At 43.7% G+C, this 13,949-nt stretch overlaps 1 protein-coding gene across 1 annotated transcript; it reads left to right on the top strand.

Annotated features, from left to right (window-relative positions):
* Positions 1 to 556: 556 nt before the first annotated feature.
* Positions 557 to 6,294, top strand: IGFBP1 (insulin like growth factor binding protein 1). Its single transcript, XM_065399861.1, has 4 exons — positions 557 to 917; positions 2,459 to 2,637; positions 4,420 to 4,548; positions 6,163 to 6,294. Exons 1-4 carry the CDS (start codon positions 557 to 559, stop codon positions 6,292 to 6,294), a joined length of 801 nt encoding a protein of 266 aa, XP_065255933.1.
* Positions 6,295 to 13,949: the final 7,655 nt, after the last annotated feature.

Below are 13,949 nucleotides of genomic sequence, written 5' to 3'. Positions count from 1 at the left end.
CATAACCTACAGCCACATGACGAAAATTAAACAAGGGGGGTTGTGTTTTTTTCCCCTCCTTCATTGCTGTGGAGCTATTAGGTCAGCTGCTTCTGTGTCAAGGGGTTTTCCCCCGCCGCCTCCCCTCTCCTTCCTTTTTATATTTAAATCTTTATTGGGCGTCCAGAAAAAGGAGAGTCTGGTGACAAACAAAAGGAGAAAGAAGGAAAAACAACAGCCCATCACCATCCGTTTCCCCTCTGCTCACTCCCACGCCTGTTTTTCAAGCAGGCTGGGGCAGAGCGGAACAAATAAAAGTATGATTGCAACTTTAAAGAGAAAAATTAATAAAGGGGGGGGGGAAGAGACCTGAAGGGGGGCGAGAGAGGCAGGGGATCCGAACTACCAATGACAGGATGCTTCTCCAACCCTCCCGCTCAGATAATAGCTAACTTGGGGTTAAAGATTAATAGGCAGGCAAAGCAGGGTATAAAGGGCCGCGGTTGGGCTCGCCTGTGAATAATCTGCCTCTGCAGCCTGTAGCCACTGGGTGTAGCGGACCTAGCTCCCCGCCACCATGACCAGTAGAAGGGCTCTGATCTGCGGCTGCTGGCTGCTGCTCCTCGGCCCACGCCTCGCCTTCGGGGCCTCCCTCCAGCCGCTGCACTGTGCCCCTTGCACGGAGGAGAAGCTGGCGCTGTGCCCGCCGGTGGCTGCCGGTTGCCTAGAGAGGGCCCATCAGCCGGGCTGTGGCTGCTGCCAGACTTGTGCCCTCCAGATGGGGGAGGCCTGCGGGGTGTACACAGCGCGCTGTGGCCAGGGGCTCAGCTGCCAGGTGCGGCCAGGGGAGCTCAGACCCCTGTATGCCCTGACCCGTGGGCAAGGGGCATGCCTGCCAACAGCAGATGCAGAAGGGATGCGGATGGCAGAGGCTGCAGGTATATCAATACTGTGTCTCCCTACATATACTCCAGGCTTCTTATGGCAGGTGCTATACAGAACTTAAAGCCTCTCTACTGTTGATTATACTGTGGGAACAGGGTGCATGGAATAAGCAGTGATAGAAGGAGAGGGAGGGTGCTGGCACAATTTTTACAGTGGGGGTGCTGCTGATGGAAACCATGAATTTGGTGTTTGTTATTTGTACTTGAAGCCAGGGGGTGCAGCAGCACCCCTAGTTCCAGCACCACTGAAGGAGAGGGGCATTAACAATGATCAGCTATGGCTGAGCTGGTTGGAAAATTTAGAAAAGTTTAAAATTTGGATGCAAAACAGGGTTGGGGGTAGAATCAGCAATTTTTTCTAGACAAAATTTCCCATCGTTTGAGCCACTCTCCCTCAGACACATCCCCTTCCAAGGTTCAGACAAGCTTATAGCAGTATCAAGGTGAGAAGGCAGGACAAGGGAGAAACCAAAACCATAGGTTGTGGAAGAGTCAGAATCAGCTACACCTCATTAGAAAGGGATTCAGAGGAATCTATTGGTTTTTTGTTTGTTTAGTGTTAAATGGTCAGAAGATCATGAAAAACTTAATTTGAACTGTAACAGATGGTTAGATGGTAGTGGATATAAGATTTTTGCACTGAGGGCAAAACCAGTCACAGTTGCTCAAGTGGCTGAGATGCATTACAAGGAGAAATGCATTTGGATATTATTGCAGAATTTCAGCAATTTTTGTGATTGAAATCCAGGTAAAAAGGGCCAGTAGGTGATTTTACACTCTTGTCCCCCTCAGTTTGCCCAAAATATTATCACAGGAAAAGTACTAATTGATATTTTTTTCACTTGTTTTTTACTGTTTAAGACCTTGATCCAATAAGAGACTTAACTATGTGCCTAACTTTAACCATATGAGTAGTTTCAATGAGTGCTAACAGCCTCTGTTGATTTCCATGGAACTGTTCACGTTCTTAAAGTTAGGTACAGGTACCTTGCTGAATCAGGGCCTGAGTGCTTCATTGTTTGGGCTTGTCCCTGTTTATTTGATCTACTGCATGTTGGCCAGATCTGTTGCCTATCTGGATGAATTATTTTGTTGGCATGTGTTAGCTAGGCCCTGGAACTAACTGAAACATGCCATGAGTACATGTTTGGGGCAATCCCTTCCAAGATTGAAAACTGCACCTCCTTACACTACTGAAGGCTCCAAGTTGGTTACAATTTTGATTTGAGTCTCCTCTAGTTTAGCCCACCACCTGCACTGCATACCATGGTTGGGTGAGATCATTCATTTCTAGTAGTTTGCATTCTAAATGGTAACAAAATAATTGGCTCATGAAAGACCCTCTGCTATATTTGTGCTGACACAAATTTATGACGGGTTTATTTTGCTGTGATACACAAGTACAGTTTAATTCCTGTGTGAGCTACTAGAACTAACTGACTTTTCTTAGACTCATTTTATTGGTTTACTCAAATAAATGCAGAAGATTACTGTATCATAGATTATTACCCTAATGGTACGTTGTTCTCATATAGACTCTCTGGAACCTGAGGATGCACCTCCAGAAAGTACTGACATAGCACAGGATCAGCTGTTTAACTATCAACTGACGTTTCCCACTGGCCAGGACAAGTCTGTGCCTTGGAACGCCATCAGTGCTTATGAAAACATGAAAGCAAAGAGAATCACCGAACTAAAGAAATGGAAGGAGCAGGTGGGTTCTCCTACAAGCTTTCAAGTAGCATTTTATTAATAAACTTTTGATTTAGAATTCAGAAAATTCAGAATGAAATTTTCATATGAGCCTAGCAGCTCCATTGACTTCACATTATTTTGTGCAACCGGCCAATAGCCCTTTTCCTTTGGAATATCTTGATCGGGTGCTTAAATGATAGGCAAATTAGAAGTAAATGCAAAAGGTCTCTGTATCACTTAAGCCCCTTGTAAGCCCCTGCACAGAGGTAAATTTTATCCCATGATAAATACCTGATTATGTCATAGCTCTCCAATGCCCAGAAATTCCAGACACTGCTAATGAGATACTAGCTAAAACCACATATATTTGCCTATTTACGATCACAAAATAATATTAAACACGTGCACATAAAACATTTAGGAAGGCCAATAATAATGATTAATTTCTACATTTGACACTGCCAGACTATTAAAATCCAGCATGGTGTGTATATCAGTAATTTAAAGCACCACTTGAGGGCACCAAAGAATAGAAGTTAGAAGGCAACATCCAGAGTATTTGTAGAATGTGGATGGATCTAAACTGGATAGAGATGTGGTATGGAACCAATCCTGTAACCCTTACAGTAGTAGTCCTTACTTGTATGGGCCCCAGTTCAAAGGAGCACAGAAGCATGTGCTTAGTCTGTTGGTATTCAGCAAAGCATTTAAGCAGATGCTTAGCTTTAAGCATTCTGTTTAAGTCCCATTGACTTCAGAGCTTAAAGTTGAGCTTTATGTTTTCTTAAGTGCTTTCCTGAATTGAGGCCACAAGTGCTTACATGAGGGTTCCACTATGTAAAGTTTTGCAGGATCACACACTCAGGTTATTTTTGTTTTGTTAAAGTAAAAATATTAGTTTGATCTTAGCACTCCTGTTTACCATTATTCAACGTTAAACATGTCGGCTACTGTTCAGTTCTTTGTTCATGCAGTGATGCTTTTTTTTTTTTTTTTTTTTTAAACAATGAGAATTACAGAGCGTATGTTACCCTCAATTTTACATTTTTCTGGATTTTGTTGTTTCTTATTACTGATTTGATATGATCCTTTGCTATAAAATTATTGTCCAGTACATTTTAAGGATTGGTTGACAACCATGTCCAATTGTTTAACTGTATTATAATTATTTGCAAAAATAAATACTAGAAAATAATTTTTAAGTAAGAATCTTTGAAAATGAAACATTTTATTATGTTTTGTGCATGTATCAGGAATAATGATTCATTTGACTGAATTTGCCATCTACTCCTGCAATATCAATACGGTACATACAGAGGGCAACAAACATTATGGTATTCATTTTTACGAAAAGCCTATTCTGTATACATTAAAAATAACACAGGAAACGTACATGCCTGAAAATGTAAAGCCAGATCCTCAGGTGGTATAAACTGGGATAGCTTCTTTGAAGCCAACAGGGCTATCCTGATTTATACCAGCTGATGATGTGGCCAATAGTGTCTAACCATTAATGTGATTATTTAGTAAGGGGAATGCATGGGAATTTAGGAACATAAATCCTCAGGTTTTGGGGATCAGAAAATAACCCTAATGACTAAAAGACAAAGGGCTAAATCCCACCCTTGAATATTCCATTTTGGTTCCTAGTTAGTGACATGAATGGAAACTGCAGGCAATATGTCAAAATGAAGATTTTAGGCCCAAATTGCAGCTTCATCTCTTAGTTGACTTTATGCCGATTTTTACAGTTTTTTTTTTTTTTTAAGTTAGCATTTACATTACATATATATTCTTTCAGGGACCTTGCCAGAAAGATCTCTACAGAGCACTGGATAAATTAGCTAAAGCTCAACAGAGAACTGGAGAAGACATATACAAATTCTATTTACCAAACTGCAACAAGAATGGATTTTACCACAGCAAACAGGTATTTTTCTTTTTATTGCCCTCTCACGCTACTGTGACTAGTGGTCAGTTACCGCCAACTTTCCATTATAATCACTGATCCCCCAACTCAGAGTTTTCAGTGGCTATATGAATTGATCGTGAAAATAAGAATATTGAGTTTTCAGATTTGGAGCAAATTGGGTTTCTTTTCTTTTTTCTCTTTTTATGTGATCTTAATGCTCAGATTAGCAGAAAAGGAGGCCAAAGTCCTCTTGTTATACATAGAACAGATGCAGTACAGAGCCCCTCCAAAGTACTTTAACCTCCTGCCTATTCTTAAACAAATTCCATCTCTATGCTCCTAATCCATTATGTCATTCGTAGCCGATCTACATTCACAATATGCTTTGTAGTCAGCATGGTGATTGTGTAATAAGGCCTATGTAGAGGGAAGGAAATCTATGCACTGTGGGTGACACTAGGCCTAGGGTGACCAGACAGCAAGTGTGAAAAATTGGGACAGAGGGTGGGGGGTAATAGGAGCCTATATAAGAAAAAACCCCAAATATCGGGACTGTCCCTATAAAATTGGGACATCTGGTCACTCTAGGGCCCCTAGACATCAGGTCAGGATTTTACCCTCCATGTTTTGAGATGAGATTATCCTTCTAAGAATAGAACACAAAATACAGTTGAATACATTGCATATGGAAGATATTACTGATAAGATTCATAAACAGTATAGTTAATCTGAAGAAGCCATTATGAGATGTATTACGAATGGATATTAAGAACAATCTACAAACTTTGGCTATTATATCAGGTTCACAGAAGTCTTGTACGCATGACCATGTACATGGGTTAAGTTCCTCCCCTTTTTAGAAGAATCACAACACTATATTCAAATAATAAGAGTCCAGATTAAATCTAACATGGAAGGAATTCAGACTTTAGGCTAAACTCCATCCATACTTGCTTAGTCCATATCTGCCTTTTCATGGCTGAGACTAGCGTGAATCTCCAAATTCTGGATGATTTGTCATGATTTAATATAACCTTGAAAAACTGTCAAGAAAATTTACCAGTCCATTCGAGGTCCCTTAAATTTACACCACACCCACAGTCTCCACTGTTTGCATTCCTGATTTCATCCTTCCGTCACACCCCGACAACCCAATCCCCCCCCTCTTGCTCTATTCTAACACAGAGTGACATGCCGTTGTCTTGGGTGCACCATCTGAAATCAATGTCCAAACTCCCACTTACTTCAGTGGAGTGAGAATCAGGCCCCTGCGTCAATGTTCTTACCCCCAGCTTCTACACTCTGCCTTCCCTCCCCCTCCCCCAGGAGAAATTTATGACTGTCCGTCAGGAAGTCAGCAAGCCGAATTTTGCAAACTGCTTTAAATACTAGTAGGCTGCAATATTGCATCCAGCGTAGTTCAACTGGGGTCACAGGCCCATTTGCTATATGGTTTCTAAAATCTAAGCCATGAATGAGGAGGGTGAGAGGTTCTGTAAGAATAGGGTGTGATAATACAAAACCCCTGTGCAGTGCAGCTTCCTGATTTCTAGTTCTTGCTATTTCCAAACACTTATGCATTTAGTTTCATAGTGTCATTTCCTCCCCCCCCCCCCCCCCCAATCATCCTAGTGTGAAACTTCGCTGGCTGGAGAGCCTGCTGGATGTTGGTGTGTCTATCCAAGGAGTGGGAAAAGAATTCCTGGATCTCCTGAGCTGAAAGGCGACCCTGAATGCCAACAGTATCTCAGCTCACAAGAATAAGACCAAACACATGACAGCATTTCCATTTGCTCATACAAAGTCTGTTGCAGGGCCTGATCCTGCCATCATTTAGGCCCGATTCACCAAGGTACTTAAATATGTACCAACTTTAAGCATGTGAGCAGACCCGCTGTTGGTAGGGCTCACTCCCACAAGGAGTACCATTGAATTCAGTAGGAGTAGTCACATGCTTAAAGTGACACACATGTCTAAGTGATTGCAGAATTGGGCCCCATAACCTGTATATTATATATTATATTATAATATTATATATATATATATATAATAATGAACTGCTTTTGTACTCTACAGATTCCATGGTATGTAAACCCGTTGAATTATTTATTTCATAGTAAATTTATTTTTTGTGTCTGTGTTGTTATTAATTTATATTCTCAAACACTTCATAACTTTATATGTAAATACATAATATTATTGCTCTTAAAGATATGCGTTTTTCTATTCTGGAAGAGCACTGCTAGTTAAACTTCAGTTGGAATAACACTAAATACTGGGGGAAATAGCATGTAAAACTTGCATTTTGTATTCTGTATTTATAGATTGCAGCTGTAAAGCTGAATTTTTAAAAAAAGCTGTTAAGTTCCTAACCCTGTTCTTTTCTATTAAAAACCCATTTTGTTTGTATATCATGTTGCTTTGCACCTCTGTTTCAATGTCAATCTGTTTCGTTTTTTGCTTTTTAAGGAATAGTGACTCTGGAATATATAGTGAAACACTGACAGGAGAATATTAGTTTATATTTTCCAAACATATGCACTGGATATATTGTAAAAATAACAGGAAATATTGTACAACCTTTAACAGGTGTAAATTGTTCACATGCTGACATTGTCATGTTATTTAAGATGAGCTATTAAATAATTTCCTTTGGACACTGCTGGCTTGTTGCTTTCAGAGATATACTGTACTGTAACTCTAAGCTGTAGAGTCAGAATGGAATCCTTTCAGTGGAGCAGGAGTGAAACTGCAGTCTGCTCTCAGCAGACAAGCATGGTGGGCAGTATAGTTGGAGGCAGGTATCAGCTTGCAAAGAGGTCACAAGCTCCTTGTGCTGTTTGCTGGCATGTGATGAGAGCAGCAAGACTCAAGAGGGAGTAGGATACAGAACAAAAATCACTCCTAAGGGATTCCACCCCGGCCCCCTCCTGGGAAGCGAAAAGGTTCTCAATAGGGAGGGTGAGTAATTGCGCTCTTTCCTCCCTATCCTTGTCATTGCCCAGGCAATGAAAAAAGCTCAGAGTATTTGCCCCATCCCAGGGGACTTTTTCCAGATTAGTTGTATCCTGCAGTCCAATCTTGTCTTTTCCTAAAATTCTGTCTCCTTAAGGGCAATCCATTTTTCTTGTTGGGTTTTTCTTTCTCTCCTCCTTTCTTTTTCAATATCTTCTTTGTACCTTTGGCCTGGGCAAACTGAAAGCCCATAATGTAAGTTATTATAAAACTTCCTGGATAGGACAGCTGGATACATTCCCTGACCAAAACATGCAGAGAGGCAGCATGAGTGTGTATGAGACAATACAGGGACCTGCAGGAGTGACAGTAAAAGGCTTCCTGCACAGAATGTCATTCTCCCCTTTTGCAGCTCCACGGCTTGGGGGAGCAGTACTTCCCAACAACCCCACCCACCCCTCGAGTGGATGGTGCAGTGGGATCCGGTTTCAATCTACTTTAATCACTGCCAAAAGTGGAAGGGGAGCCATGCAAATCTACTTTCCATTTAGAAACAGGCTAGAGAGGAGACAATAACCTTGTCTCAAGGCCCAGTGGTAGAGGAGCTCAGCATAAAATCCCCTGCAGTTCCTTGGAAAAGGCTTTAGGTTTGATGGGGGTGGAGAAGCTGGCTTAACAGAAAATCTTATTTGTTTTGCCTTATAGACTTTGCATTTGCCAGGTGTTAGCTAGTTACTGCTCATTGATTTGGGTATATTTGTTGGACTTCAGTACATGTTAAAGCTATTTTATCAGGGCTTAAGGAAATACACTTAAACCAAGACACAACCTCATGGACAATGAACTGTAATATTTCTCATGTGGCATCTTATCAAGATATGGTTTTCTGTGCAGAGGAATCCTTTATTTACCTCAGTCAGCTTGTTAGGAAAAAGTGGATCACAACTCTTAAAAGTGATTAGCTTTTAGATGTCTTGTCCCTTTAAATGGTAAACAACCAGCAGGCCTGAGTGTTTGTAGACAGGGCTCCCTCCCATAGACTATGATTCAGACACTGTACAACTTTTTGGCTGGAGGTGCTCCCCGGAGAGAATTCTGCTGGCACCACTGCTTAACTTGGGCCACATTGATTGCTGCCACAGGAGTAGAGTCAAGGCAGAGATGGAGAGTATGCTGCTTGCATCTCCCCTGTTTTACTGCTGCTCCCAGCCAAGAAAGACTCTAAGCCAGCCCTGGGGCTGCCCTAACTTGTGCCTTCTGCTGCCATAGCTTTGTTGGGTTTGCAGCAGCAGGGAATCGCAGGCACCCAAGTCTGCTCCAGCCAGACCACCTCTCAGCCATGCCCCACCCCAAAGTGGCTTGGCTTTAGTACAGAGGAGAATTTCCCCCCACTCTTGTGTCTCCTCCTAGTACTGGGCTCTGCTAAGCATTAGGCAATGTTGCCTGTGCATCACTTACCTACAGGGGTATCGGCAGCTGTGTCTCGTAGCAGACTTTGGAGGGGCAGCAAAGTGCAGGGACTGAAAGATCATCAGCTCTGCTTCGCTTCCACAATGGAAGTGTCCGCTGCAAAGTTTGTTTGTGCAGGGAGCAGACCTCTCTCTGGGGCTGGTCCAAGACGCCAGCAAGGACTAAGGACGACCTCAAACCTCATCACTTTCCTTTCCAAGAGCAAAGCGCACTCCTTGGACCCTGTTTTCACTAATAAAAACTCCAAACACATCAAACAAACATAAAACCCACACACAACTTTTCCCCTGGGGAGTGGACTGGGGAAGGAACCACAGGTAACAGAGGCTAGTCACGTTGCTTAAGGCACCCTTGAAGGCACACACATACTGTGGTAATGGGCGTGGTATAAGAACCTAAACAGAAGCTCATAGAAAAATAGATGAGGGACCTCCTGAAAGGTCATCTGGAGAGGTGCCCACAGATGACGAAGCCTCTGCCCTTTAAGAAGAGAGCCCCATGTCTGACCTGAATGATAAATTTGGAGTTCAGCTGTACTCCTGGTACTGCCGCTCCCACTGCTTCAAATCTCACAATCATCCATATTCTAGGAATTGGTGATTTCTCTCCCCCCTCTCCTCCCCCCCCCCCAAATTAATGAGTTGTGGCTGGGAGTAGAGGTGTATCATGGCCCAGCAGCACTCGAGGGGAGCGTGATCGTGAAAAGTTTGGGGACCACTGATTTAATGACTACCATAATGCATACACATAAAGGAGAGAGTTACGGTTACACATGGAATCTTGTGTTATTCCCTGATGCTTTAATACTCAAATGTGCATCCATAAGGTTATCTTGGATTAATTTTTTTGTAAAGAATTTTATAATTTTTTAATTTAAAATGTTGGGGTGGAAAAAGACCATTAAAAAGGAAGTTTCTTTCCCTCACCAGACCTTTTGAATCTTTAGTGGCTTGAAAAAAATTGGCCATAACAGTGCCAGTAAATTCTATAACCACAACTGGAACACCCTATTCCAGGCATGTTAAGAGGACTATACGAAGAGCTTGTTCTTCTGAAAACACATGCTGCTAACTTCCGTAAGTGCATGAGAATGAGCCAACAAACCTTGCATGGTGGGCAGCACCCTCTTAGCACTTTCATATTTCAATTAGCTCTTCAGGGACCATGTGAAGGGTTGCTTGCTCAGCCAAAATGCACCTAGAGTAGGCTTAGGGCAGGTCTACACTACAAACTTGCATTGGCATAGCTGCACTGGAGCTTCTAATGAAGATGCTCTAAGCCGAGAGGAGAGAACTCGCCCGTCGGCTTAATAATTCCACCTCCGTGAGACGCGGTAGCCATGGGCATGGGTATCAAAGACTGGGGGAGGCTGAGCCTCCACAAACAGTCCTGCATGGCCCCACCCACGCTCCTCCCCCAGGCCTCCTCCTGCTTCCCGGTGCTCTGTGGCTCTTCCTCTGTGGCCGGGGCCCCAGGCTGGGTCTGGGTCTAGTGGGGGGACAGCCTGCGGCCAGGGACTCCGGGCAGCTGGAGCCAATGCTCGCACTGTCCACTCACCTGGCACTCCAGGACTAGAAGCTGCGCCTTCCACCTGTCCGCCACTCCAGGGCTGGTGCTCCGGGAGAATCTCTCCTACTGACATAGCGCTGTCTACACAGGAGGCTAAGGTCGATATAACTACATTTCTCAGGGGCGTGCAAGTTTACATCCCTGAGGGACGTAGTTATACCAAAGTGCGTAGTGTATACCTGGCCTGACTGAGACTAAGTGGGTGAGGTAGCTTTTTATTGCATCAGTGTCTGTAGGGAAGAGCGAGAGAGAGAGATTTTGAGCTTACATGGTTCTTCTTCCAGTCTAGGAAATGTACTCACTGTCATAGCTAACTATAAAGTGAAATAGATTGTTTAGCATAAGTAGTTAATACATATTTCAAGGGACCATTCAAGGTGAAGTGGCCATAGATGCTGACTTCTATTTTTCCCTGAGGGTGTTCCACCCCTGCTCCTCCCCAAGGCCCTGCCCCCCACTCTGCCTCTTCCCCAAAGGCCCTGTCCTTGTTAAGCCTCTTCCCACCCTTGCTCTGTCCCCTCCCTGAGGCCCCTACCCTTGCTTCACCTCTTCCCACCCACCCACTCTGCCCCCTCCTCCAAGACCCCCACCAGCAGCTCATTGCTCTCCGTCCTCCCCCAAGCGCCTCCCACAGCCACCAAACAGCTCATTGGCGGTGCCTCCGAACAGCTGTGGTTGCCGGTGGCTGAGTACCCACAATTTTTTTTCTGTGGGTGCTTGAGCCCCGGAGCACCTATGGAGTCGGCACCTATGGAAGTGGCCCATTAACATCCCTCTAGTCATAGGAGGGAAGGAAGGGAGAGGGAAAAACAGCAGCATGGAGGTGGTGGTAGTGGGGTTAGTGGGTTACAGATTGTTGTAATAAGCTAGAAATCCAGTGTCTCTATTCAGTCCATGATTTTTAGTATCTAACAAAGTGAATTTAAGCTCTTAATCTTTTAAAGGTATGCAGATTTCCTTTGAGAATGAGAACTGAGAGGTCAGATATAGAGTGATCACTTTGTAAAAAGTGTTCATCCATAGGGTGATATGGTGTTTTTGTCTTTTATCACTTTCCTGTGTGAGTTCATTCGAGAGCGTCGTGATTGTCCAGTTTCACCCACATAGTTGTTGGGGCATTTAGCACACTGGAGGAGATACACCACATGTTGTGCTAGGTATGTGGGGACCCATGGATCTTGAAAGGTGTGTCATGGGGAGGTGTTGCTCATTGTGGTAGAGGAGATATGTCTTCAGATTTTGCATCTGTTGCTCTGCAGGGTCTGGTGCTGCTTTGAGTTGGTGTGTAGTGGTCTATGGGGAAGTTGTTTCTGATGATGAGCTTGACAAGGCGGGGTGTGTGTGTGTGAAGGCCTGACAAAGGAGTTCAGGAAAGATTTCTTTCAGGATGTGGTTCCCATCGAGTATGGGTTGTAATTGTTCAATGATACCCTGTATGGGTTCCAGTGTGGGGTGGTAGGTGACAACTAGGGATGTGCAGATGGAGGGGGTTTGATTTCCGTATTGAAGCAGGTTTTCTTGGGGTATTTGGGTGGCCTGTTGCATGATGCAATCTACTTCTGTGGTGGAGTGTCCTTGTTTGGTGAAGGTGGTTTTGAGCGTGTTAAGAGATATATCCCAGACTTTCTCCTTGGAGTGTATTCTGTGGTATCTGAGTGCCTGGCTGGAGATAATAGCTTTCTTGGTATGGATTTAAGGCTTATTACAACAATCTATAACCCACTAACAATCCCTGCCCCCTCTAAGCTGCCTTTATTCCCCCTTCATTTCTTGTCCCCCACTCCATGACTGGAGGGGTGGCAATGAGCCTGGGGTGCTGGAACATTTGTACAAATGGGGGGGGGGGGGGAGGTGCCAAGGCCAAAGCTGCTGAGTGGCCTGGGCACTGACGGGGGGTGGGAGGGGCAGAGTCTGATGGGAACCTTTTGGAAGAGGAGGTGTCTATACAGGAAGGTTGGTCTCCACCTAAACTAAAACAGAACCAGATGGCTGGCATGTAAATTAAAAAGGTCATAGAGGATTTTTTAAACTAAGGACTGGGGGAAAGCCGACAGGAGTGGAGGAGCACGTGGTACAGACAGAGATATTCCTTAGGGGAGGATCTATAAATGGGGATTCTCTATATCCTAGTAAGGAGGAAAGGATGGCAGATGATAAATTACAGGTAGTGTATGATGAGAAACATCAAATGAAAAGGATTTCCATTCAATTGGATCACATGAAGGCAGACCACTAAAAAGTGACAAATTTTATAAGTACTTAATGTGGTAAGATGAGGCCTGGTATGAGGCCTAAGGCCTGAAGTAAAGTAATGGTCAAGACTTTGTTAACATAAAGCAAAGTTAAACTGTGAGCCAGAGGCAGGCCCTGCTCACAGAAGCTGGCAAGGAAAGGGCTGATGTTGCAAAAATACACAGACTTAAAAGGTACTGGACACTAGAGATATAAACATATGCCAGGATGGTTCCAGAACTCTCCGATACTTGCACATTCCACAAGGATAACAAGGAACAGGCTGATGCATCCTAAAGACAGGGGCAAAAGGGTAATATGATGTATAGAGTTGTTTTGTTCAAACCAACATGTACAAGGTGAGAGGCAGCACACTAATACGTAGAGGGGTTGTACCTCAATACGTCAGGAGTGATACTTGTTTGTATCTGTGTATAAGAATGCACCCGTGAGGAGTTGTCTTGTTCTGGCCTACGGGGCAGTGGAGAATCCCGCCACTGACTGAGCTGGTCCATTGTCAGGGAGCACATATGTACCAGCAGAACTGTAGACATCTGATCCAGGGAGCTAGAGACTGTGTTTTGTTTGGCCATAAACCTGGCCGGGTCCCTTCGTACCTTATCGGAGTCTGTGGTCATTGGGGGTTCTCTCGGGGGCTGCTGTGTCAGCTATCTGCAGAGACAGGGCAGCACACGAGGGAACACACACACATAGCCGACTGTTATCATCATTGAACAGAGCAGATCATCACACTGGTGACGTCTGACAACCCTTATATACAAATGCTAGAAGTCTAAATACTAAGATGGGTGAATCTGAGTGCCTGGTATTAAATGAGGATGTTGATATAATAGGTATCAAGACCCTTCGTGGACTTATGATAATCAATGGGACACGGGAATACCAGGGTACAAGATATATAAGAATGACAGAATAGGTCATGCTGGTCGGGGAGTGCTACTATATATGAAAGAAAGCATAGAGTCAAATGTAATAAAAAAACTTAAGTGAACAAAATTGTGCCATAGAATCTCTATGGATAGAAATTCCATGCTGGAATTATAAGACTATAGCAGCAGGGATTTACTACCGATTCCCTGACCAGGATGTTGATGGTGACTGTGAAATGCTCAGGGAGATTAGAAAGGCTATAAAAATAATAAAACCTCAATAATAATGGGGGATTTCAGCTA

This window comes from Emys orbicularis, chromosome 2, assembly GCF_028017835.1.
Source record: "Emys orbicularis isolate rEmyOrb1 chromosome 2, rEmyOrb1.hap1, whole genome shotgun sequence".
Taxonomy (NCBI): Eukaryota; Metazoa; Chordata; order Testudines; family Emydidae; genus Emys; species Emys orbicularis.
The sequence above is the reverse complement of the archived record's forward strand: the minus strand, read 5'-3'. Positions and strand labels throughout refer to the sequence as shown.